The 22,974-nt window shown below is 43.8% G+C and overlaps 2 protein-coding genes across 3 annotated transcripts in view; one reads left to right on the top strand and one right to left on the bottom strand.

Moving 5' to 3' along the window:
- Positions 1 to 3,022: 3,022 nt before the first annotated feature.
- Positions 3,023 to 10,883, bottom strand: SBDS (SBDS ribosome maturation factor). The gene is made up of 5 exons (XM_056137667.1): positions 10,565 to 10,883; positions 9,890 to 10,019; positions 8,321 to 8,521; positions 5,592 to 5,756; positions 3,023 to 3,753 (listed from the first exon to the last, which is right to left on the bottom strand). The coding sequence occupies exons 1-5, from the start codon at positions 10,690 to 10,692 to the stop codon at positions 3,625 to 3,627; spliced, it is 753 nt and encodes a 250-aa protein (XP_055993642.1). The 5' UTR covers positions 10,693 to 10,883; the 3' UTR covers positions 3,023 to 3,624.
- A 750-nt stretch (positions 10,884 to 11,633) lies between these two features.
- The window catches only part of LOC130044980 (S-adenosyl-L-methionine-dependent tRNA 4-demethylwyosine synthase TYW1-like), a 238,123-nt gene continuing 226,782 nt past the window's right edge, over positions 11,634 to 22,974 (top strand). Inside the window, exons 1-3 of one of the 2 annotated variants that reach the window (XM_056137665.1) lie at positions 11,634 to 11,785; positions 12,538 to 12,662; positions 13,751 to 13,888. In XM_056137665.1, coding sequence (XP_055993640.1) covers positions 11,782 to 11,785; positions 12,538 to 12,662; positions 13,751 to 13,888 — 267 coding nt within the window. In that variant the 5' untranslated portion in view covers positions 11,634 to 11,781. The remainder of the gene's footprint in view (positions 11,786 to 12,537; positions 12,663 to 13,750; positions 13,889 to 22,974) is intronic. The other variant, XM_056137666.1, reaches the window with a different exon arrangement.

Here is a 22,974-nt window from a genome sequence, read left to right as displayed (position 1 = left end):
GGATCACTCCCGGCTGTGCTTAGAGGGCCATATTGGATTCTGAGGATCAAACCTGGGTCAGCTACGTGCAAGGCAAGTTCCCACCAGCTGTACTATGGCTCTGACCCTATGGCCTCAGATTTTTATATTGAACTATAGGTCTGGTTGGCTGGGTAATGCTAGGAGTGATGAGCGAAGAGCCAATGGCTTCTGCTATCTCTATCATTAAATGCTGCAAGCGGCAGTTTTTCCACAACCACTGGAGTTTGATACATTGTACAGCAGCAGAAAGGATTTTCAAATAACCAGTGCCCTGAATTTGAAAACAGTCACGCAAACTATAAGGGTTAGCAACCACTGAAGTCTTTAGAACCTCATGAGGTGGGGTTGAGGTAGTGAGCAGGCTAAAAACATGTGTATGGGTAGTGCATATGAACATTGGCAATTTTCTTTACAGCCAACAGAGCAAGACTGGACTGGATATTCTGGGGGGAAACGTGGACCTCTGCTGGCAGCAGATGCAAATATCCTGAGGGTTGTGGCAACTTAGCATACCAGAAACCACCTAGTGACGCCAAGTAGCCTTTGTACAAAGCTTTCCTCAAACTTTTTCGAACTGTTGTCACTTCCAGCAATGCTTCCTTCTGTTGCCGTCCTACGGGCTGGCCCCTCTAATCTTGGGCCATGACCCCGTATTTACACAATTTCCATCTGACTTCCCGACTCTACTGGTTGAGAAATGCTGCTGTAGCTGATAAACCCTGTCGAGTAGTGTGCAGGGAGCCTGGAAGCGTCCCAAGTGCTAACCTGGTGATGGTTCAGTGCTACGGCCCTGTCACGCCAGGGACCACAAGGGGCACCCCAGTCGTGTTGGGGGCCACACCTGGCAGAATTCAGGGGCCAGCAGAACCACACCTGGTGATGCTCAAAGGCCTCCAGGATTAAACCCTGCAATGATGGAGTTTCTGAAGTCAAGGGACCTCATGTAGTGCAGGTATCACCTCACATTTAATTAGGCTCAACACATTGGTGTGTGTGTGTGTGTGTGTGTGTGTGTGTGTGTGTGTGTGTGTGTGTGTACCAATGGCGAACCCAAAAGCAAGGGTGGGCAAACTCATGGTCTGTGAAGGGATTTCAAGCAGTATGGGGCTCTACTGGCTAGAGGAACTGCACGGAGATGAGAGAAGCATCAAAGCAAAGAGCTGCACTACCACGTGTTAATTTAGAAATGTCCATTCTGACCAAGCTGTAAGACCTTTTTAAAAACAGAAACTCAGAGCTTCTTTTTATTTGCTTTTTGGGTCACACCCGGCGATGCACAGGGATTACTCCTGGCTCTGCACTCAAGAATTACTCCTGGCCGTGCTCAGGGGACCATATGGGATGCTGGGCATCGAACCCGGGTTGGCCGCGTGCAAGGCAAATGTCCTATCTGCTGTGCTATTGCTCCAACCCAGTAAGACCTTTTTTAGTTCAAAAATGGTTTGAGGGGCTGGAGTGATAGCACAGCGGGTAGGGCATTTACCTTGCACGTGGCCCGACCCGGGTTTGATTCCCAGCACCCCATATGGTCCCCCGAGCACGGCCAGGAGTAATTCCTGAGTGCATGAGCAAGGAGTAACCCCTGTGTATCGCTGGGTGTGACCCAAAAAGCAAAACACAAAGCAAATCAAAAAAATGGTTTGATCTACAGGTTTTCAACCTCTTGACAGTATTTTCTTATGTCATCTTTACATAATTTTCACCTGTGGCCCCTGGAATATTCTGGGGGTTCACATAGCCCCCACTTGAGAGAAACTCACTTTTATAGGAGGATCAAAAAATTAAAAAGTATCTAATTGCTTATATCTTTTCCCACTAAAAATACAGCTATTGTGGTTTTTATGCCACACCAGCAGTGCTCAGGGCTTACTCCTGGTGGGGTTCAGGGGACCATGGTAGGTGCCAGGAACTTAGACCCGCTTGCAAGGAAAGTGCCCAGCCCACACTACTCTCTCCAGCCCCCGACATTTTTTTTTCTTTCTTTTTGGGTCACACCTGGCGATGCACAGGGGTTACTCCTGGCTCTGCATTCAGGAGTTACTCCTGGCAGTGCTCAGGGGACCATATGGGATACTGAGAATCGAACCTGGGTCGGCTGCGTGCAAGGCAAACGCCCTTCCCGCTGTGCTATCTCTCCAGCCCCCCTGACTGACATTTTAGTAACAAATTATTAAAATAATTTAATAATTATAAAATTAACCTGAGACAGTTTTAACTGTTCAAGCTGGTAAAAGCAGTGATTCTCAACTTACACCTGAGGAACTGTTAAAAGTATTTTGTGGATGACTAAAGTAGAAACAAAGATCATTTTTTGTAATAAAAATATTTGTAATATTTATATATCAGTAAAATGGTACATGATCTAGGCCTACTTTGTGTTCAGTGGTAATAACTTCTCCATATACTGCCACCATTCTACAGAACAGATGAAAACCACTAAACGTGTTAGCTTCACAACTTCACAATTGACTATTTCCTTTGTCTTCAAGTTTCAACCATCTTTATAAAATAATGAACTATACAAATGAAATCAGCCACATTTAAAGAAGTGTATCAGTACAAAGCTCAATGTCAGTGTAAACAAATGTGTACCCATGTTATTTTTATACAAAAAATTTTTTAGCTTTGTAATTTCAATGATTTTAAAACAACATTTCTGAGAACTTGTAACAAGTGAATTCTACGTGCATATGAAACCAATCAGGTATAAGAACACTGTGTTTAGTTAAAATAAAAACTATTCTTAATAATGAAATGAACCTTTATTTGTTATCTGTATTTCTCTTGAGGATGAGTTAAAAAAAAGAATCTGTCCACCAAAATTTTAAAATATTAAGAACCGTATCTCTGACAGCCCCAGCTAATTTAGCAGGTGTTTATCCAACAGGTCTTTTCTAAGCATCCTGGCTACTTATTTACTTACTCCTGCTAAGAAATTCCAGCCCTACAAGAGGCAGGGAAGAAGGGAGGTAAGAAGTGATCTGGGAACACAAGCCGTAGATTAATAAAAATAGTGGTTTTATTGATTATAATTTTAGCCATATTAATATATATATTATAAACTTTAAAAATCAGAAATAAACTACTTTATAATGGGACTGACCCAGGTCATGGCAGTATTGTCAAGGAAGCCCCTTCAGTTCCTGCCCAGTCACTGTGTATCTGTCTCTTTTCCAGCTAATCAGGAAGTCATCATCCAAGTTTTCTATTAGGCTACAAAAGAAAATTATCCTATACACACATAGGATTAACTCATCATGTTTTCTCAGCAAATACCTGTCACAGAAATGTCCTCCTACAATTAATTAACCTTCCATTCGTAAGGACTGCCTCAAATAACTTTCACCTTGGAAAGCTACAAGGGCAAGGACAGAAGCAAAGTGTTCTGCATTTTGTACACTGAATTTTTCATTTTTGGCTAAAGTCTCAATTTATAAAGGAAAGTAAATGAATCCCATATGGTAATACTTAGTAAGGAAAGTCTGTGTACACGTGTAACACAAAGATAGCAAACGTCAAGTGTGAGCAAGTTATTTTGGCAGACCACAGAAAGGACTGCGAAATGAAAACCCTTGTAGTGTCAGAAAGCTGAAGAGACTGGTGTCATTCTAATTTTTCATCTCCTTCTTCCACGTCTTTCAAATTGAGGACTTCCAAAGAACCTTTGCCTTTTGTCTCCTTCTTAATTAGCTCGTCAATTTCTCGGAAGCAGCCGGGGTCAGTGAGACACACCTGAAACATGGAACACAGCGTTTAGATAGGCAGCTAAGGACACAGAAGACAGAGCCCCGACTCTCTTGGACAACCACGCATAGCCCTTCCCAAGTTCATCTCTACACAACCTTCCGGGCAACAGAGAAGACAGAGCATGGGGTGGCGGGTAGGTTCTGTTGCAGCCTCTGCTGCTAATGAAGTGGCTGGACTAGAGGACTGCAGATTTTTTAAAAAAAAATTCTTTTTGGGCCATCCCTGGAGATGGTCTGGTGTTACTCCTGGCTCTACATTCAGGAATCACATTTTTTTTTTTTTTTTGGTCACACCTGGCGATGCTTGGGGGACCATATGGGTTGCTGGGAATTGAACCCGGGTTGTCCGCGTGCAAGGCAAATGCCTTACCCATTGTACTATTGCTCCAGCTCCCAGGAATCACTCTTGGCAGTGCACAGGGGATAAGACGGGAGGCCAATGATCGAATCTGGGCCAGCTGCGTGTAAGGCAAGTGCCTTACCCACTGTACTATCATGCCGGGCCGCTGCAGGTTTTTGAATACCAATATTTATCATTACACATCATTCAAAGTTCTTTTTATTTTTTAAGAAATCCATAACTGAAGGAGTAAAAAACTTAAATGTCTTTTGTTTGGGGGCTACACCTGGTTCTCCACTGGGGCATCATCTGGCAGGCTTGGGATGCTCAGCTGTGTGCGATACAAGACCTTAGACTCTGTACTGTCCCTCCAGCCCTAAACGTCTTCTTTCGGACCAAATGTTATGTCTTGAGAGGATTTTAAAACTCCAGAGTATTTTAGACGTCTTATTTCAAATCTAGAGTCTAATATTCAATAATCCTCTGGAGCTGTTTGCTAAAGAGGCGCGAAACATGCATCTGCAGATATCTGAATTTACACTAAAGCTGTGGGGTTCAAACTCAAAGATAATGACGTTTTTGTTGCTTAAAATATTTCATGGTAATTGAGTCTTACTGACTTTCAATCTTTCCATTTTCCTCATAAAAGATTTAAGAGTATAATATATTCTTCCACCAAAAATGAACACAACAGGGCCAGATAGACAGTACAGTAGGTGTGTTGTTTGCCTTGCAATGTTGGGGTTCCAGATTCGATCCACCATATATCGTTCTCTGGAATCTGCCAGTAGTGATTCCTAAGAGAACTAGGAGTAAATCCTGAGCACTGCTGGGTGTGGAACCAAAACAGTACAAAGCAAAACAAACAAAAGCATGAATTCATCAAAAATAATTTAAAAAAGTGTGTGTTCAAGTACAATTTATTTCTAACTCAACTCTGACTTTTTTGGGAATGGGGAAGAAGTAGGGACTCCTAAGGTGCTGGGAAGGCCAGGTCCTTCCTGGCCTATCAGCTGGCAGATCTATTCTTTGCCAATCAAAGATATGATACCTCTTGAGTCCTGTCACTCTAATCCGGGGCCCCTAGGGCCTGCAGAGCTGGGGATGGGGTGGGCTGCATGGGAGGCTTCCTCTTTGACCCCTTGAACTATTTCGCTTGCCCTCTGACTTGACGTTCTAGCAGAATTCTAAGAATGCTTTACTGCTCATACCTTCTGAATGTCTGTTAAATAATTCTGACTAGGGAATTTTGGCAAATGGACACAAAGATGGAAGAATCGAATTTTTTTTTCTTTTTGGGTCACACCCGATGATGCTCAGGGGTTACTCCTGACTTTGCACTCAGGAATTACTCCTGGTGGTGGTCAGGAGACCATATGGGATGCTGGGAATCAAACCTGGGTTGGCTGCGTGCAAGGCAAATGCCCTATCTGTTATGCTATTGCTCCAGTACTGGAAGAATAGAATTTTAAGAGAATCCTTACGATTTCTAAGTGTTGGCTGTAGTCTTCACTTTCCACAACCTTGATCAGTGGCTTGAGTTTTTCTTTCAGCTTCTTCCCTTCATTCAGTGGGAGAATGAACCGAAGTCTCATGTGAGCACGTTCGATCTTCATATTCTCCTTTAACTGCTTTATCACTTCCAAAGCCTATCAAGAAAAAAATTGAGAAAGTTTGCAATTTCTCTGCTGCTTCTGCCACACGGTCTCATCAAGTAGTCAAAGCAAAGCAGTTTTCATCTAGCTGGCTAATTAAGATACTAAAGGAAGAACATAAGCAACCTCAGGAAAAAACGGTTCATTTGGACATCAGTTAAAAGCCTTTGTGCTTAAAAAAAAAAAAACTAAACAAAACAAAACAATCAACATCGAAGTGAGATGACAACCCGAGAAATGGAGAAAAAAAATACTGGTATATTCTATAACTGATGTTACTAACATTTAGATAGTATATCTTCTTATAATTTAACGTAGTTAAGTATTTTTTTTTTTTTATAATTTAATGAAAAGTGAGGGCCAGAGAGTTAGTACAGGAGGTAAGGCACTTGTCTTGCCTGTAGCCAACCCTGGTTTCATCTTGAACACTGCATTTTCCCCCTAAGCACCAGCAGGAATAACCCCTAAGCACTGCTGGGTGTGGCCCCAAACCTAAATAAAAAATTAAAAAACAACCAGGCCTTGCAGACACCATCACTGCCTGGTTCCTTCCGCAACCATGGTCAAGCAAACCAGTCAATGGTGAGCCTCAGCCATCTCCTTTGAGCTAGTTGCAGTGGAAGCCCCAAAGAAGGCAGAACACTGTCTTGTTCTGAGAAAGGATTTGGTTACAAAGTTTCCTGCTTCTACAGGATTTTCCCAGGATTTCGGTGCAGGGTGGGGACTTCACTCTGAATTATCTATGGAGTAAAGTTTGGTGATGCGAACTTCATCCCGAAGAATAGAGATCCTGGCATCTTGTCCATGGCAAATGCTGGATCCCACACCAACGATTCCCAGTTTTTCATCTGTAGTGTCAAGACTTGGGGGGGCAGCAGGCATGTGGTGTTGGGTAAAGTGAAGGAGGGCAGGAATACTGTGCAAGCCATGAACAGCTATGAGACCAGGAATGGCAGCACCAGCAGGAAGGCAACGGATTCTGACTGTGGATATATCTGAAGTCTCGGACTCCCTTAACTACCAGGCTGTTCCTTCCTTCTACAGCTCAGGAGAGTGCCCTGTCCCCCCTCGAGTGTCCTCTAGTCCCTGTGCTCTTCCTGTGGTTCTCAGTTCTATAATTTCCTATCCCTCCTCTTGAATTGCAGAGTTGTTTGATTATGAAATTATAAAAATGATTATAAAATAAAAAAAAAAAGAAAACAAAAAGAATTTGGTCTGGGGCTGGAGCGATAGCACCGTGGGTAAGGTGTTTGCCTTGCACGCGGCCGACCTGGGTTTTGAATCCCAGTATCACATATGGTCCCCTGAGCACCGCCAGGAGTAATTCCTGAGTGGAGAGCCAGGAGTAACCCCTGGGCGTCGCTGGGTGTGACCCAAAAGGAAAAAAAAAAAAGAATTTGGTTAAAGGCTATAGACTTCTCAAAAAAAATTATGAAGCACATGAAAATATATCACCACTCAATAAAGAAATGCAAATTAAACCAAGTGAAACCCCAATTAAATAAACAATAATTATACATTAAACATAGTTACTATATAGTAATTTCATTCCTGGAGACAAAGAAATAAAAACAAGTCTAAAGGAAAAAATTAAATTTCACAGCAGCATTATTCTTTATTTTTAAAAAGTCCCGGGTTTGATTCCCAGGTCCTATATAGTCTCCTGAGCACCACCAGGAATAACCCCTGTGTATCGCCTGGTGTGACCCAAAAAGAAAAAAAAAGTGTAATAGTATATACAGGAAGTCAGTCTTGCACATGACTGACCATGGACTGATGCCTGACACCAAATACAGTTCCCCGAGTGAAACAGGGGTCACTTCTGAACACGGAGACAGGAACAGCCTCCAAGCACAGTGGCACCGACCCCTGCAATGTTAAAGAGTAAAGAACCCAAGACTGAAAATAAACCAAATGTGTTATTTTCATATTATACCGAATAGTCATAAAAAAGAAATGACATACTGAGACATGATACAATAGGATCCAACCTTTAAAGAAAACTTACTGTACTGTATCCATTTACATGAACTGCTCATAAATTAAGTCCATGAAGGTGATAAAGTAAGTTTGTGGCTGTGTGGAGGAGGGAGGACAAGGATCACCTGCTAATAATGGGTGCAAGATTTTTTCCTGTGGTAATGAAAACATCCTCAATTCATGTAGCAGGGAAGACTGCATAAGTTTTTGAATATACCAAAGCAAACATATTAAAAAGTTGGCTTTTAGAGTATGAACACTTTTTTATAATCTAAAGAAATCTTTTTATGATCTAAAAAGCAAAGTAAAAATCACTGTAAAAATACAAGTTTTTATCTTTTTATTTATTTATTTATTTTTGCTTTTTGGGTCACACCCGGTGATGCTTGGGGGGGCATATAGGATGCTGGGAATCGAATTTGGGTCAGTCGCATGCAAGGCAAATGCCCTATCTGCTGTGCTAATGCTCCAGCCCCAAGTTTTTATCTTTTAATAATGTCTTTAAATGATAACCATTTGATGATTTTTTTTTTTCAGAGAATGCTGATTTTCATTGGAGCTTGTTAAAAACTGCTCACCTGCTGTTTTGTGCTCTTGTTGGTTTTGACTGAGTAGTGGATGTCCTTCATCGCTCTCTCGATAAGGATTACAGTGTAGGGCCTCTTGGTTTCAGGATTTACACATTTGTCAGCCACAATAGTTGCAATGTCTCTGAACATCTGCTCCAGCTGGGTGTGTCTTTCTTTATCTGATACTTGAACTTCACCTTTAGTCAAAATCTAAAGGAGAAAAAGAGCACATTTAAGAAAGCATTGTTTTTAATTACACACTATTTGCTGCCTACCATATTCATTAACTGGGGAGAAAATTAAATTTCTTACTCCTTAGCTAATAGAAAAGATGAACTTTTGCCCTCTGATATAACATGCTCTTTGCCATACAAAGGAAATGGAAGGCCATGGTGCACGTTATGCTGAATAACATGAATCAGAGGGCAAAGTACAAATATCAGTGATCTCAACGTGATATATGAGACATAAACCAAGGGAATAGGCAGTGTACACGGAAACCCATACACTGCAAACATAAAATTAGGTTACCAAAAGGGTGTGGAGTGGGCTGACAAGATAAAGGGGTCTGCTGGAAAGTGGTGGAGGGAGATTAGCACTTTGGCGGAGGGTGTGTGTGTGTAGTTTTTTAACATTGTAGCCTAAAAAGTGTTTATTCTTGGGCTGGAGTGATAGTACAGCGGTAGGGCATTTACCATGCACGAGGCTGACCCAGGTTCGATCCCCTCATCCCATATGGTCTCCCCAGCACTGCCAGGAGTAATTCCTGAATAACCCCTGAGCATCGCTGGGTGTGAAGCAAAAGGTGTTTAGTCTTGTAAACCAATGTTTGAATTAAATTCAAAAAAATTTAAAATTTTTTTAAATTTAAAAAATTTGAAAATTCAAAAAATTTTAAAACATCTAAAAAAAGTTAAATTCTTCTCTAGCTATCAGATAAATAAGCAATGATTTTAGCTAAGGCTCAAGTAGATCCTTTAGGATATACTCTTAAGTATATCCTAAAGGATATACTTGGTTACCTTGGGCTTGAAAAGTCTTGCTTATTTAAGAGATTGGATATAGAAAGGGGAAAGGCAATTTTAATGGTCTAAATGAGGTAAATACTTAAAATACACAAATGAAAAAAAGAGGCAACTAATAACAAAATTCAATTTCTAGAGACTTGGGCTAAACAAAGGGAAAAAGTCATGACCTGAATTATTAAAGTGAGTTGTACGCTCACATTCTTCCATAGTTAAGCATTCACTGTAGCACTGTCCTCCCGCTGTTCACTGATTTGCTCGAGCGGGTACCAGTAATGTCTCCATTGTGAGACTTGTTACTGTTTTTGGCATATCGAATACTCCACGGGGAGCTTTCCAGGCTATGCCACGGGGCCGGATACCCTCAGTAGCTTGCTGGGCTCTCTGAGAGGGACAGAGGAATCGAACCCGAGTAGGCTGCGTACAAGGCAAACGCCCTACTCACTGTGCTCCAAAACCCCATTCTTTAAGGTTTATCAAGCTTATAAATACTTAGTCTAACAGATGAAATATTAGGGTCAGTAGTGCTGTTATGGTGCAGCTCTAAACCCACCTGCTTACAGATTTCAGTCTGGTCATCTGTTCCAAATGCACTGACGAGATCTTCCTTCTTTGCAACCTGACCTTTAGAAACATTTACAAACACTGAGTGGGTCTGCAGAACTTCATCGAGGTCTTTTTCCCTTGTGAGGGTAAGAGAGAAAGACCTAAGTGAACACACTGGAAACTTGGAAATCCATGCACATGTAAATACCAGCTGACAACTCGGCGAGGCAGGAACATTTCAAAGCTCAGGGCCACCTACGTCATCGCATTTACTCAATGGATAAAAAAAATGTCCCGGGCGGAGCCGGCAGGCAGCGGGAAGTGCCGCGGGGCTGGGCGGCACTAGATGGCGGTAGTGAGGGCACCGGGCGCTCGGGACAGCGCAGGGCCAGCGGGGCCGCAACAGCCGGGCACGCATTTGGAAGCCCATTATTCTGGCCCCAGCAACACAATCGCGGGGGCGTCTCGATTCCGCGACAACTGTGACTCCCCCGTCCTCAATAGCCCAAACCCAGCGAAGCAAAGCAAACAGAATAAAACCGCCCGCAACCCTGGGTTTCAAACTCGGGAAGGGCAAGCGCCAGCCAGGTTCCCAGTTCCCTCCGTGACAAGCCCGCCTCGCCCGCTCCGTAGCTGCCCAGGGCCAGCGCCCGGCAGGCCCCGAGGGGGAAGGGTCACTCACACGCCGCTCCGCCACCCGACGACCTTGTTTTTGTAGCAGGCGATCTCGAAGCGCTTCCCCCCGCGCTTCATGCGGACCACGGCCACATTGGTCAGGCGGATCTGGTTGGTGGGCGTGAAGATGGACATCGCGGCTGCTCACGGACCCCGGCCCGGTGACCTCGGCAGCCCCCACGTCGCGCGGGCCCGACGGTGCCCGCGTCCTGTAACGCCCCGCGCCGCGCGGCCGTGTAACACCCGCACAGTGCGCGGCGGAGCCAACTGCCACCGCCCCGCGGGTGGACCCCTCGCCGACTCACTGCGCAGGCGTCAGGTGTGGCGGAAACAGGGCGAGGACGAGGGAGCAACGACGCGTGCGCACTTTACAGCATCCTTCCGCGCCCGGGGGAGACGGGCGTGAGTCCTGACGTTATTCACTGGCGTCTAGCGCCAAAGGAGCTCTGATTGGCTGGCGGAGTTGCGTCCGCTGACCGGGGGTGGGGGGGACACTGCGCCAGCGCGTCCGAGCCGGAGGCCACGCCTATGCCGGTTTCTTTGGACTGTTGAGGTTTAACGTGCAGTGTGCTCCGTAATTCGGCCGGTTGTTTCACCCGACCTCCTTCATTTCTTTAAACATCTTCGTGTTTGAATATCTTAAAGCAAATACCCCTAAGGTTTCCGCTGTGGATGCGTCTACACTGCTAAAATATGCGATCTTAATATCGAACACTTAATAATTGCATCTGCCCTAAGTAATACCTTCTTAAAACGAGTGTATTTGGGGCCGGAGAGATAGAGGGAGATGGCCTTGTACGCGGCAGACCCGGCCGACTCGATCAATGAGCATCTCCGGGTTTGGCTCCCAAACGAAATAAAGCCCTTCAAGACCACTCAAAGTGAATGAGTTTGAACTGAGATTCAATCGGCCCAACACCTTGCATTTGGTTGCTTAAAAACTCTCGTCCACCCCGCAGTTTTTTGCCAGAGGACCGCAGAGTCGCCCGCTCCCATCCCAGCGCTCCGGGCGTTGCTTCACTTGGACCCGCCCCTTCCCCGGCGCTTAGCCAATCCGGACGGGCCTGCAAGTGTCATGGCTGCCCCCAGCTCTAGGTGCTGCTGTTGCTGAGCCGATGCTGCGGGCTAGATTCGGAGGGGTCCTGGCAGCCACATCTGCCATCTGGTCTCTCAGTTCGGCCGTTTTCCTCTCCTCTCCGTCTCAGGGCCCAGTTTTGTAGGAGAATGGGTAAGGACCCCCTCTTTTTTTTTTCCCGCCGCGGGCAAGGTTGCTGGGGCTGCAGGGGAGGAAACCGATTTTTGTGTTTTGGTTTTTTCCTTGTGACTCTAGGTGAACACGGACCTGGTTCCTTTCAGTGTGGACACGACCCTGGAGGCGAGGGAGAATTGTTCTCCAATTTCGATCAGGCTCTTTGATGCTAGGAATGATTTTTAGAATCAAAGCATGCCTCTAAGTGGAAGCTAAAGGCAGAGTTAACTGCGCTCCCTCCCCTCCCTTTCCTGCCGTCAGTTACCCACGTGTATCGATTACTTTGGATACTTTTCATCCTGGAGGACCTGTAAACTTTATTTTCAGTCTTTCGAAATTGCTCCCAGACTGAACATTTCAAGTCAGGCTCAGCCCTGTCTTTCATTAAAACTTGAAGCGTGGGATCAACTGTTTGAGAACCCATTTGCCATGCATCATTAGGAATGCTTTAATTTTTAAAGCTTAGGGTGCCGGCATGACAAAACACTATTGACTTATGATTCTACGTAATGTTTTTATTTTATCTTTCGCTTCCAATTGCTATAGCCAAGTAAAGGTTACAGATTTTTGCTTCTATATATTTTTGAGTTTATAATAGTATATAAATTTTACCACATTGCCACACACAGTGTCTTATTTTTATTAGAGCTAACGTTTAAAAAATGTATTTCTGAGTAGGCATTTCTTTGTATATGAAGCTTTAAACGAAGTTATCTGTATTTTCAATTTAGATCCTTTGAATGCTTGGGACTTCTCACCTTTGCTCTCATTGTGGATAAACAGATTTTACATATATTTGGGCTTTGCCTTTGGCATTAGCCTTTGGATTTGTTTTCAGATTGTCATCAGGAAGCAGGTAAATTATTTATATTTTATAGGGATATATTTAGACATTTTCAAATTACTTTTGTGTCTGCTCCACGGCCAAACAGTTTTTTTTTTTTTTTTTTTTTTTGCTTTTTGGGTCACACCCAGCGATACACAGGGGTCGCTTCTGGCTCTGTGCTTAGGAATTACTCCAGGCCGTGCTCAGGGTACCATATGGGAAGCTGGGAACCCAGGTCTGCCGTGTGCAAGGCAGACGCCTTACCTGCTGTGCCATTGCTCCAGCCCCAGCTAGACAGGTTTTAAAAGGCCTAACATTATCCCCCTCCCCTAGTTTTCAGAGACTAAGTTGTCATAGACTAAGTTCTTTGCCTTTCTTTTATGTCTGTGTATGTCTCAGTTTTAGATACAGGAAGATTTTCTAATGAAAAATTTTTGTGAAAAAGCTTATGTTTTGCATCTTGAAGGATTAGTATTCTTTTCCCCCACTGAACTGCATGTGTCTGACTTGGATCAATCCCTGGACTGCATATGGTCCCCCTCTTATCGCTAGGAGTGATCCCTGAGCACAGAACCGGGAGTGAACTCTGAGCACAACTGGGTATGGCCCAACCTCCCCATCCTAATTACTTTTGACTGTTAATTTAATAAACACATTATGGAATATACTTCAAATATAGTCTTATCTTGGAGGAAATGGGAATCATTATGGTCTTTGGAAATGTGTGTTCTCCCTTTATAAAACATATATCAAGGAGTTATTGTTTGAGTAAAACTAGAAATGGTGTAGCACTGTAGCACCGTCATCCTATTGTTCATCAATTTGCTCCAGCGGGCACCAGTAATGTCTCCATTGTGAGACTTGTTGTTACTGTTTTTGACATATCAAATACTCCACCCATAGCTTGCCAGGCTCTGCCCTGGTGGGCAGGATACTCTTGGTAGCTTGCCAGGCTCTTTGAGAGGGACGGAGGAATCGAACCCTGGGTTGGTCGTGTGCAAGGCAAAAGCCCTACCCACTGTACTATAGCTCCAAAGAATGTATGCCAGTTTTTATCTCTATGGAAGTTAGGAAAATAATCAAACTTGATAGATTCTGTGCAGTCTTTTATTTTCAAGGACAAGAACTCACAGGACAAAAGCATTTCAAAAATAACTGGGAATTTGGTGACGAATGGTTATGTCTCTGTTCCAAAGAAGGAAGTTTTTGTGTCCAGAGTAAAGATTTTTTATGGTTCTCAGACTGGAACAGCAAAGGTAAGAATTTTATATGATTTTTTTTCCTTTTTGTGTTTCCTGATCTTTTAAGAAAACATCCTTTAGACTAGAAGTGAATTTATTTTCTAATCTTCCGAGTCTTTACTCCCCTTTTTCCATTATACATTTTTTTTTTTCTGTCTGGCACGATGGGTGTATTTTTTACTGTGTTTAATTCCAGCCAACTGGTGGTCCCATCCTGAGTAGTCTTTTGTATTTCAGTAGAAAGGAGAGAATTCAGTCTGCTATTGAGACTTGTATATACAGGATAAAGGACGGTGAATAGCGAATGGGACCAGTAGCATCTAGTATGGGCCCTGTCACTGTCACTGTCCTCCCATTGTTCATTGATTTGCTCGAGCGGGCCCAATAACGTCTCTATTGGAGACTTTTGTTGTTACTGTGTTTGGCATATTGAATACGTCACAGGGAGCTTGCCAGGCTTTGCCGCGCGGACGAGATACTCTCTACCGAGAGTATCTTGCCGGGCTCTCCGAGAGGGGCGGAGGAATTGAACTTGGGTCGGCCATGTTGGCTGCGTGCAAGGCAAACGCCCTACCACTGTGCTATCGCTCCAGCCCATATGGGCCCTAGTTTTCACAATTTCAAAATTGAGTGCTATTTAAAATAGAAATGTACTACAGATATCTGGCTTTTTATCTGTTTTTTCTATATGCGGCCTGATTTTATGTTACAGAAGTTGTAGCTATTTAGGGCTTTCTAGGAATAGATACAAGACTAACATAAAAATGAAAATTTAAGGGCTATTATAGTTGTATAGTGCTTAAAAAGCATTCCACTGCCCTCTTGTGGATATTTGTTAGAATAATATTTTGTAAGGTTTCAATACTGTAGAGCATGTCAAGTTATTAGTATTATTTACAGTAACAGTTGTTCATTATGCTATTACCAATTAACTTGCTTTTAAATAGTTCACCCTTGAGCAGTAGAGGTAGGAACTGGAAGAAAGTTAAAGTAATATGAGCAGCCAAAATAAAGTCCTTTTATGTTTCTCATAATCAGATACCTCATTTAGAGTGTCTTCAAGTTTTAAGAATTTTTAGAAAATCAAATTGATACTTGAATATGGTAATAAATCCAGGCGTGCAGAAGTTTCTTAATGAAAAGTACTTTTATTTTATTAAAAATGCTTTTCTATTTTTACTTCCTCTGGTGTTTTTTCAATGGATTGTTTTGTTTTTTTGGGGGCCACAGCTGACTGTGTTCAGGGCTTACTTCTGACCCTGTGCTTGGGGGCCAGTATGTGCGATTGGGGATCAAACTAGGGCTGATTGTGTGCAAGGCAGATTCTTTCCATCTTGTGCTATTCTCAGGTCCCTCTGTTGTGTGTTTATTTTATTTGTTGGGGCCATATCTGGCAATGCTTTGGGCTTATACCTGGTTGTGCACTCAGGGATCACACCTGCTGTTGTTCAGGGTTTGAACCTGATTTGGCTGTGGGCAAAGCAAGTGCCTTACCCACTGTACTTTTTTGTTTCCGCCCCTCTGGCGTGTTTTTAACCTGTGTGTGAGAGTTCCTTCATTTGTCCACATGATGTAAAAGTTTTCCACACCTGGGGCTGGAGCAGTAGCACAGCAGGTAAGGCCTTGCATGCGGCCGACCTGGGTTCGATTCCCAGCTTCCCATATGGTTCCCTGAGCACTGCCAGGGGGGTGCAGAGCCAGAAGTAACTCCTGTGCATTGTTAGGTTCGACCCAAAAAGCAAAAAAAAAAAAAAAAAAAAAAGTCTTCCACACCTTTTGTTAGCTACCACAAACATTCCTCAGGTCTCAGTGGCTTACAATTGTGGGCCAGCATAGTGAGTAGGACACTTGCCTTCCACACGACCGACCCAGGTTCTATGATCCCTGCTACCACATATGATTCCCTGAGCATCACCAGGAGTGATTCCTGAGCACTAAGCCAGGAGTAATCCCTGACCATCGCCAAGTGTGGCCCAAAAACTAACAGACAGAAAAATTGTTACTCAGAGCAGATAGATGGCCCTCCTTTTTGGAAGTATGCCATCTGAAATTCTTGGTTCTGTTTTCACATTTGATTCATTACTTGATTGGGTATAGAACTGTAAGCTATAATATTTCTCTGGGATTATGGATGTTTCTCAACATATTTTGGCCTCAACATACTTGGGTTGTTATCCATCACTGTGTGCCTCCCATCTCCCTATCCCCTTCCACAGCTCTGCCAGGAATGGCCCCCATATGAATTATTCTTGGGGCTGGAGAGATAGTACAACAATTAAGGCACTCATGTAGCATATGACTGCAGTCACAACCTTGGTTTGAATTCTGATGTTGCCTGTGATTCGCTGAGCACCATTGGCGTGGCCCCCTGAACACTGCTGGTCTGGCGATTGCCCCCGGCCCCTCCACTTCTGCAATTTTTTTCCTTGCAACTTTGAAGATCTTGTTTTTTTTTTTAGTTGAATTACTGTGAGATCCACAGTTCCCAAGCTGTTCATGATTGGGTTTCAGTCATACAGTGTTCCAGCACTCATCTCCCCACCAGTGTACACTTCCCAACACCAGTATCCTCAGTTTCCTCCTGTCACTCCCCCTAACCCACCTTCCCAGCCTGCCCCTATGGCAGGTGCTTTTCTTCTCTCTCTTTCTCTCTCTCTCTCCCTCCCTCTCTCCCTCCTTTTGGGCGCTATGGTTTGCAGTAACAGGTATTGAGAAGCCATTACGTTTGGTCCTTTATCAACTTTCAGCACACAGCTCCCATCCAGAGAGATCGCTTCCAACCATCATTGTCATAGTGTTTGTCCCTTTCTTTCTGTCTCATTTCACTTAGCATGATACTCTCCATGTCCATCCATTTATAAGTGAATTTCATGACTTCATTTTTCCTAACAGCTGCATAGTGTTCCATTGTGTAGATGTACCATAGTTTTTTTTTTTTTTTTAACAAGTCATCTGTTTTGGGGCACTTGGGTTGTTTCCAGAACTTTAGAGATCTCTACTGCAACTTCAGAGACCTTCATTGTCTTCTAGTGGTGGTGATGATGAGAAGGCTAGTTCCCTCAGGTGACTTTCTTGTTTTTTTTTTTTGTTTGTTTGTTTGTTTCTGTAAGCATTTTTTTTTTTTTTGGAGGGGGTGCCTTTTATGTAGAAACTTTGTGAGATGTTGTCCAAGTTGAATGATTTTTTAGCCATGTGCCACTCTTGGGCTTTTCTTTGTTTTGAGGGTTTATGTGCATTAGTTATGTCAGTATTTTTGGGGTACTTTTTCCCCTTCTATTTTTTTGTCCTTTCTGAAACTCCTATTAGTTTTAGATGTTGGTATTTGTGGATATTTTTGTATCTCAAATATTGCTCTCAATTTATTTTTTGGGGGGGGGTAACTTTCTGTGTTCTTGAGTTTCAATTCTCAACCTTTTTTTTTTTTCTTTTGCTTTTTGAGTCACACCCAGCGATGCCCAGGGATTACTCTTGGCTTGCACTGAGAAATTAATCCTGGCGGTGCTTGGGGAACCATATGGGATTCTGGGAATTGAACTCCGGTTGACCGCATGCCAGGCAAACGCCCTACTCACTGTACTATCGCACCAGCCCCTCAACCTTGTTTTTGAATTTGCAATATGTTTTTAATTGCAAAAGTTCCATTTTGGTTTTTCTCTGTTAATGTTTGTTTATAATTTAAGAAAGTATCTTCCCAAATTTTTGCTGCTCTTTGATGTACCTGCTTTCCCAGTTCTGGCATTTTTCTTTTCTGCTTGGTGAGCCTTGGCTCTCCGTTTCGATTCAGGACAGAATGAGGCGGGGCTGGGGTGGTTTTCTCCGGGGCTGCGGAGCACAGCCCACTTTTCTCTGACTTGGATTCGCTCCGGGTGCTCTGCACAGGGAAGGTCAGGACGTGCTGGGCGACTTGCTCACCTCATAGCTTCTGGTTGCTGCCCTGTTTTTGGCCTTTAAATATTCAACTCCCTGACAGTGTTGTTCCTGCGTGCTCTCTCTGGTTCTTCTGGTTTTTCTTGAACCACTCCAGTTAGTCTTGCGTGCCCGAGCCCGCTCCCAAGTACTTCCATGGTGTTATTTAATCCTCCGGCTCCTGCTTCTCAACATATGCTCTTTGCTGAACTTTCTGGGTCCTGTAGATTCCCCCGCAACTTTGCGGAGGCGTTGTCATCCTCAGATTTCCCTCCATTGCCTTGATCTCTGGGAATGTCCCGGCACACAGTCCCTGAGACCCTGTCTTTGTTTACATTCGCTTTATTCTTAGGGATCTTACTATTTGTGGAATTTAAATTTGATTTGATAGAATTTGTCAAGTGTTTTAATTTTTTTTTTCTTTTTGTGTCACACCGGGTGATGCAAAAGGGGTTACTCCTGGCTGTGCACTCAGGAATTACCCCTGGCGGTGCTCGGGGAACCATATGGGATGCTAGGAGTCAAACCCAGGTCAGCTGTGTGCAAGGCAAACACCCTACCTGCTCTGCTTTAGCCTCTGTGTCTTTAGATTTTTAGGTTATGTCGCTTTTCTTTACTTCTGCTGTTGTAGGGTAGAAACAGTTGATCAGAAGAATGTGGACGCGAATGGGCACAGAGGGCTGGGTTTGGCTTGTGGGTCTTAGTTTGCTGATCCCCAGGAGTAGCAGATAAATTCTAGACTTAAGTTTCTACTCTGAACTGTGGCAGCAGAAATCTTTGATTGGGGTAGGGGGAAGGAAGAGACGAACTCGAAGTGATGTGAGGGTCTGGTACTGGCACTTGTGTTCCCAGGTGTTGGCACTTGGTGGTGGTAGACATGCAGTCCCTTTACTCTGTAAGCATAAATGGCAGCACTGTTGTAACCAGGTGACCTCAGCACATTAAAGAAGGGGGCCAGAGAGATGGCACAATGTCTAGGGGCCTTTTCCTTGCCCACAACTGATCTGGAGTCCATCCCGGCACCACATATGGTCCCCCAAGTCCCACCAAGAGTGATCCCTAGGCACCACCGGACTCCCCATCCCGTCAAAAACAGACTTCCAAGATATCTCATATATGGAATTAAAAATAAATTCTGCATGCAGGTGAGAAAAAGTTGTTTGTTCCTTTTTCTGAGAATGCCAATGCAGCCTGTCAAACTCATATGTAGTCTTGTGGTCCTGTCAGAATCGTCCTGGTTCCTGGTCCCAGCCACCCTCCTCTCAGCTTAGCCGCTCACGGTGGTATCTGACCAGGGTCCCTGACTCAGCTCTCTCACCTGCTCCTCGACTTTAGGAACTCCTGGGACTTGGAGAACTCCAGGGAGGTCCTTTTTCCCTCGGAATAGAGCCCTGCAGTGACTAGGGGTGCATCCCCACCCAGGGTAGCTTCTTTCGTGGCAGAGGCCCCTTTCCTCATGGCCTTGGCCCATTCCTTTAACCTTGCTCTTGGCCAAGTCTGCTACTCCTTGTTTTGAGTGTTCTGACTCAACGCGTCTCCTGGTGGATCCTTCTGCCTTATGCTTTCATTTCCTTCAGGTTTGACTTAAGTGTGTGTGTGTGTGTGTGTGTGTGTGTGTGTGTGTGTATGTGTGTGTGTTTGTCAGTGTGCGTGTATGTGTGTGTTTGTGTTTGTCTGTGTGCATGTGTGTGTGCCTGCCAGCCAGGGATTGTCCCTATGCCTCCCTCATGTGCGTGCTCTGTCACAGAGCTCCATCCCCCTTTATCTTCGGAGTCCGTTGGAGTATTTCTGACACCAGTTCTTTAATTCTCACACTGACTCTCCAGAGTTAGCTATCAAAACCCTGGGGTTCAGGATGCAGTCTGCACAACTGTCCCTATGTTAGGTACCAGTCCCAGTTCCCGATTCCCACAGGCCACCCATACTTTTCACTGACCAACCATAAGTTCCCACAATCCCCTTCTTAGATTCAAGAATTCTCCAGGGTAAGTCACAGAACTCAGAAAATGGCTTTACTTATATTTTCTTCTTTTATTTAGAAGTTTGTATTTGTGTGTGTGTGTGTGTGTGTGTGTGTGTGTATGTGTGTTTGTGTGTGTTTGGGCCACACCTGGCAGCGCTCAGACCTTACTACTGGCTCTGTATTCAAGGATCACTTGTGTTGGGGTTCAGGAACCAGATGCAGTGGCAGGATCTGAACTGGGATTACTGCATGTGACATGCCTTGCTTGGCTGTACTCTCTTTCTGGCCACTGCTTGTCAGTGTTTCATAGAATATTCAACTCCAAACAGCCCAAGGGAAGGGATGCGTAGTTCAGCGTCAGGGAGGGGTGTTGCTTCCTTGCCCTCCCTGGCCGTGCCACCTTCTCACCACTGTAATATCGAATTACCCTTGCAGATATTCCTATGGTTCAAACCATATTTGAACCCCGTCAAATATGGTGCGGTAATCTTGGAAGATGGGTATTAAATGTTTACCAACCCCACCATTTATCTTTAGTTCTTTATTTTTGGGGGCGGTGTTAGGGATTGCTGTACTCCAGGGATTGCATCACCACATGCCTGGCCATTTATCTTATTATTTTCTACATGTAGGTTTCACACTGTAGCTTAATGAACTTTTTCAGCCCACTGGTGAAAGGGTATCAAAGTTCTGAGGTAGGTTTTCTGGTAACCAGCCACTATCCTGAGTGACCCCTCCCCCCCCCCCCCCCCCCCCAGGAGTTATTTGGTTGACACAGTGAAGATGTTAAGTTCCATGGGTTTTAGGAGTTCTCTGCCAGGAATTGGAGATGATAACCAGATTTTTGTTTTTATTATCTACACCCATTCCTGCCCTCCTTATGGAAATGAACCATTCTTCTCTGCTAACAGTTTTCTTTAGTACTCTACCTTATCCTGATTTTTCTAGCATTATATATAAGACTGTATTTTTTCATTTCTCTGTTCATTCGCTTGCTGTCTTTGTGGACAGGAACAGTGTGTCTTGCCCACTCTAATACTGTGCAAGATTGAGGCTGGCGTAAATACACACTGAATAGGTACTTAGCAGGATCAACTAAGCAAAAAACAAAACTAAAAAATCCAAAACTGTAAAGGTTTTTTCCTGGGGTGCTGGCACCTGGCATTTGGTTCATTTTGTCGGGAGTGCGGACAGGTGCCATTCAGGTAGACTGTCAGCAGTTGGCTGGTCTCTGTTCCACTAGACCCCCTGTATCTGCTATAATGACATCCAGTGTCCAGATCCCTCTGGAGTCCTCTCAGGAATATAGGCTCTTCCTGGTGCTTTCTCCTGTCAGCTGTTCCTGTTCACTTCCGGTCTGTAGAAAAAGTGCTAGTGTTGCTCAAGTTTCCCATTCTCTTCGCCTTTTCCTCTTTTTTTTTTTTTTTTTTTTTTGCAATCAGCAAGCAGGTAGTTTATTGAGCTGGCTAGCCAGGGTCAAGCCCAAGCGGTCAGGCAAGACCCAGAACTTCTTCAGAGGGGATCTTATATAGGCCTTCACTGGCTGTTACAGCAAAGCCCGCACATTTCATAGCCAATAGATTTGTCACAACATATACTTTTTTTTTTTTTCCCCTTTATTTTATTTTATTTTTTTTAAAGTTGTAGATTTACAATTTTTTGTGCTTTGGTTTCAATTATACAATGATCAGATACCCATCCCTCCACCAGTGCCCATTTTCCACCACCATGGATAATATCCCTCCCACCCCCATCCCCCCATCCCCCCTGTCTCTGTGGCAGGGCAATCCCCTGTGTTCTCTCTCTCCTTTTGGGTGTTGTGGTCTGCAAAAGAGGCATTGAGTGGCAAACATGTTCAGTCCATAGTCTACTTTCGACATGCATCTCCCCTCCTGGGAGGATCCTCCAAACATCCTTTATTTGGTGCTCCCTTCTCTATCTGAACAGCCCTTTCCTCTAGGATACCCGGCTGGCCTCTAAGTTATGGAGTAATCCTCCTGGTGCTGATCTCAGCTATTCTTGGGTATTAATCTCATACTTTGTTACTTTATATCCCCCAGATGAATGCAATCTTTCTATGTCTATCCCTCTCTTTCTGACTCATTTCGCTTAGCATGATACTTTCCATATTGTACCACTTGTATGTAAATTTCATGACTTCATCTTTTCTAACAGCTACATAGTACTCCATTGTGTAGATGTACCAAAGTTTCTTTAACCAGTCATCTGTTCTTGGGCATTCAGGTTTCTTCCAGTTTCTGGCTATTGTAAAGAGTGCTGCAATGAACAAACAAGTGCAGATGTCACTTCGACTATCCATTTTTGCCTCTCTGGGATATATTCCCAGGAGTGGTATTGCTGGGTCAAATGGGAGCTCAATTTCTAATTTTTTGAGAATCGTCCATACTGTTTTCCAGAAGGGCTGAACCAGTGGACATTCCCAGCAACAGTGAAGGAGTGTACCTTTCTTGCCACATCCACGCCAGCATCGGTTGCTTTTGTTCTTTTGAATATGGGCCAGTCTCTGAGGTGTGAGATGGTATCTCATTGTGGTTTTGATCTGCATCTCCCTGATGATTAATGATGTAGAGCATTTTCTCATGTGCTTTTTTGCCATTCGGATTTCTTCTTTGAGAAAGTTTCTGTTCATTTCATTGCCCCATTTTTGGATGGGGTTGGATGTTTTCTTCTTGTGGAGTTTAACCAGTATTTTGTATATCCTGGATATCAACCCCTTGTCAGATGTGTATTCGGTGAATATCCTTTCCCATTCTGTAGACTGTCTTTGTATTTTGGTCACTGTTTCTTTGGAGGTGCAGAAGCTTCTTAGTTTAAGATAGTCCCATTTATCTATCTCTGTTTTCACTTGCTCGGCCAGTGGCGTGGCATCTTTGAAGATACCATTAGCTTCAATGTCATGGAGAGTTTTGCCAACTTTATCTTCAATGTACCTTATGGTTTCTGGTCTGATGTTGAGGTCTTTAATCCATTTTGATCTTACTTTTGTACATGGTGTTAGGCAGAGTTCTGAGCCTATTTTTTTGCATGTAGCCGTCCAGTGATGCCAACACAATTTATTAAAGAGGCTTTCCTTACTCCACTTCACATTACTTGCACCTTTATCAAAGATTAGATGAGCATATGATTGAGGAGAGTTTTCCTCTTTTTTTAAGGTACATTTAGATTTTGTTATTGTTGTTGGGGGTTAAGCGGGAATATAAAGCTAATTCAC

This window comes from Sorex fumeus, unplaced genomic scaffold (genome assembly GCF_029834395.1).
Source record: "Sorex fumeus unplaced genomic scaffold, SorFum_2.1 ptg000126l, whole genome shotgun sequence".
NCBI lineage: Eukaryota > Metazoa > Chordata > Mammalia > Eulipotyphla > Soricidae > Sorex > Sorex fumeus.
This window is presented reverse-complemented; position numbering and strand designations above follow the sequence as displayed.

Bases quoted from the DNA above. Each gene is read 5' to 3' on its own strand.
- SBDS (XM_056137667.1), bottom strand. From the start codon at position 10,692: ATGTCCATCTTCACGCCCACCAACCAGATCCGCCTGACCAATGTGGCC. The intron at 8,522-9,889 runs GTGGGTTTAGAG...TTTCTCCTTTAG, and splicing joins AGACTGAAATCTGTAAGCAG to ATTTTGACTAAAGGTGAAGT. The intron at 3,754-5,591 runs GTAAGGATTCTC...TCCATGTTTCAG, and splicing joins ACAGCCAACACTTAGAAATC to GTGTGTCTCACTGACCCCGG.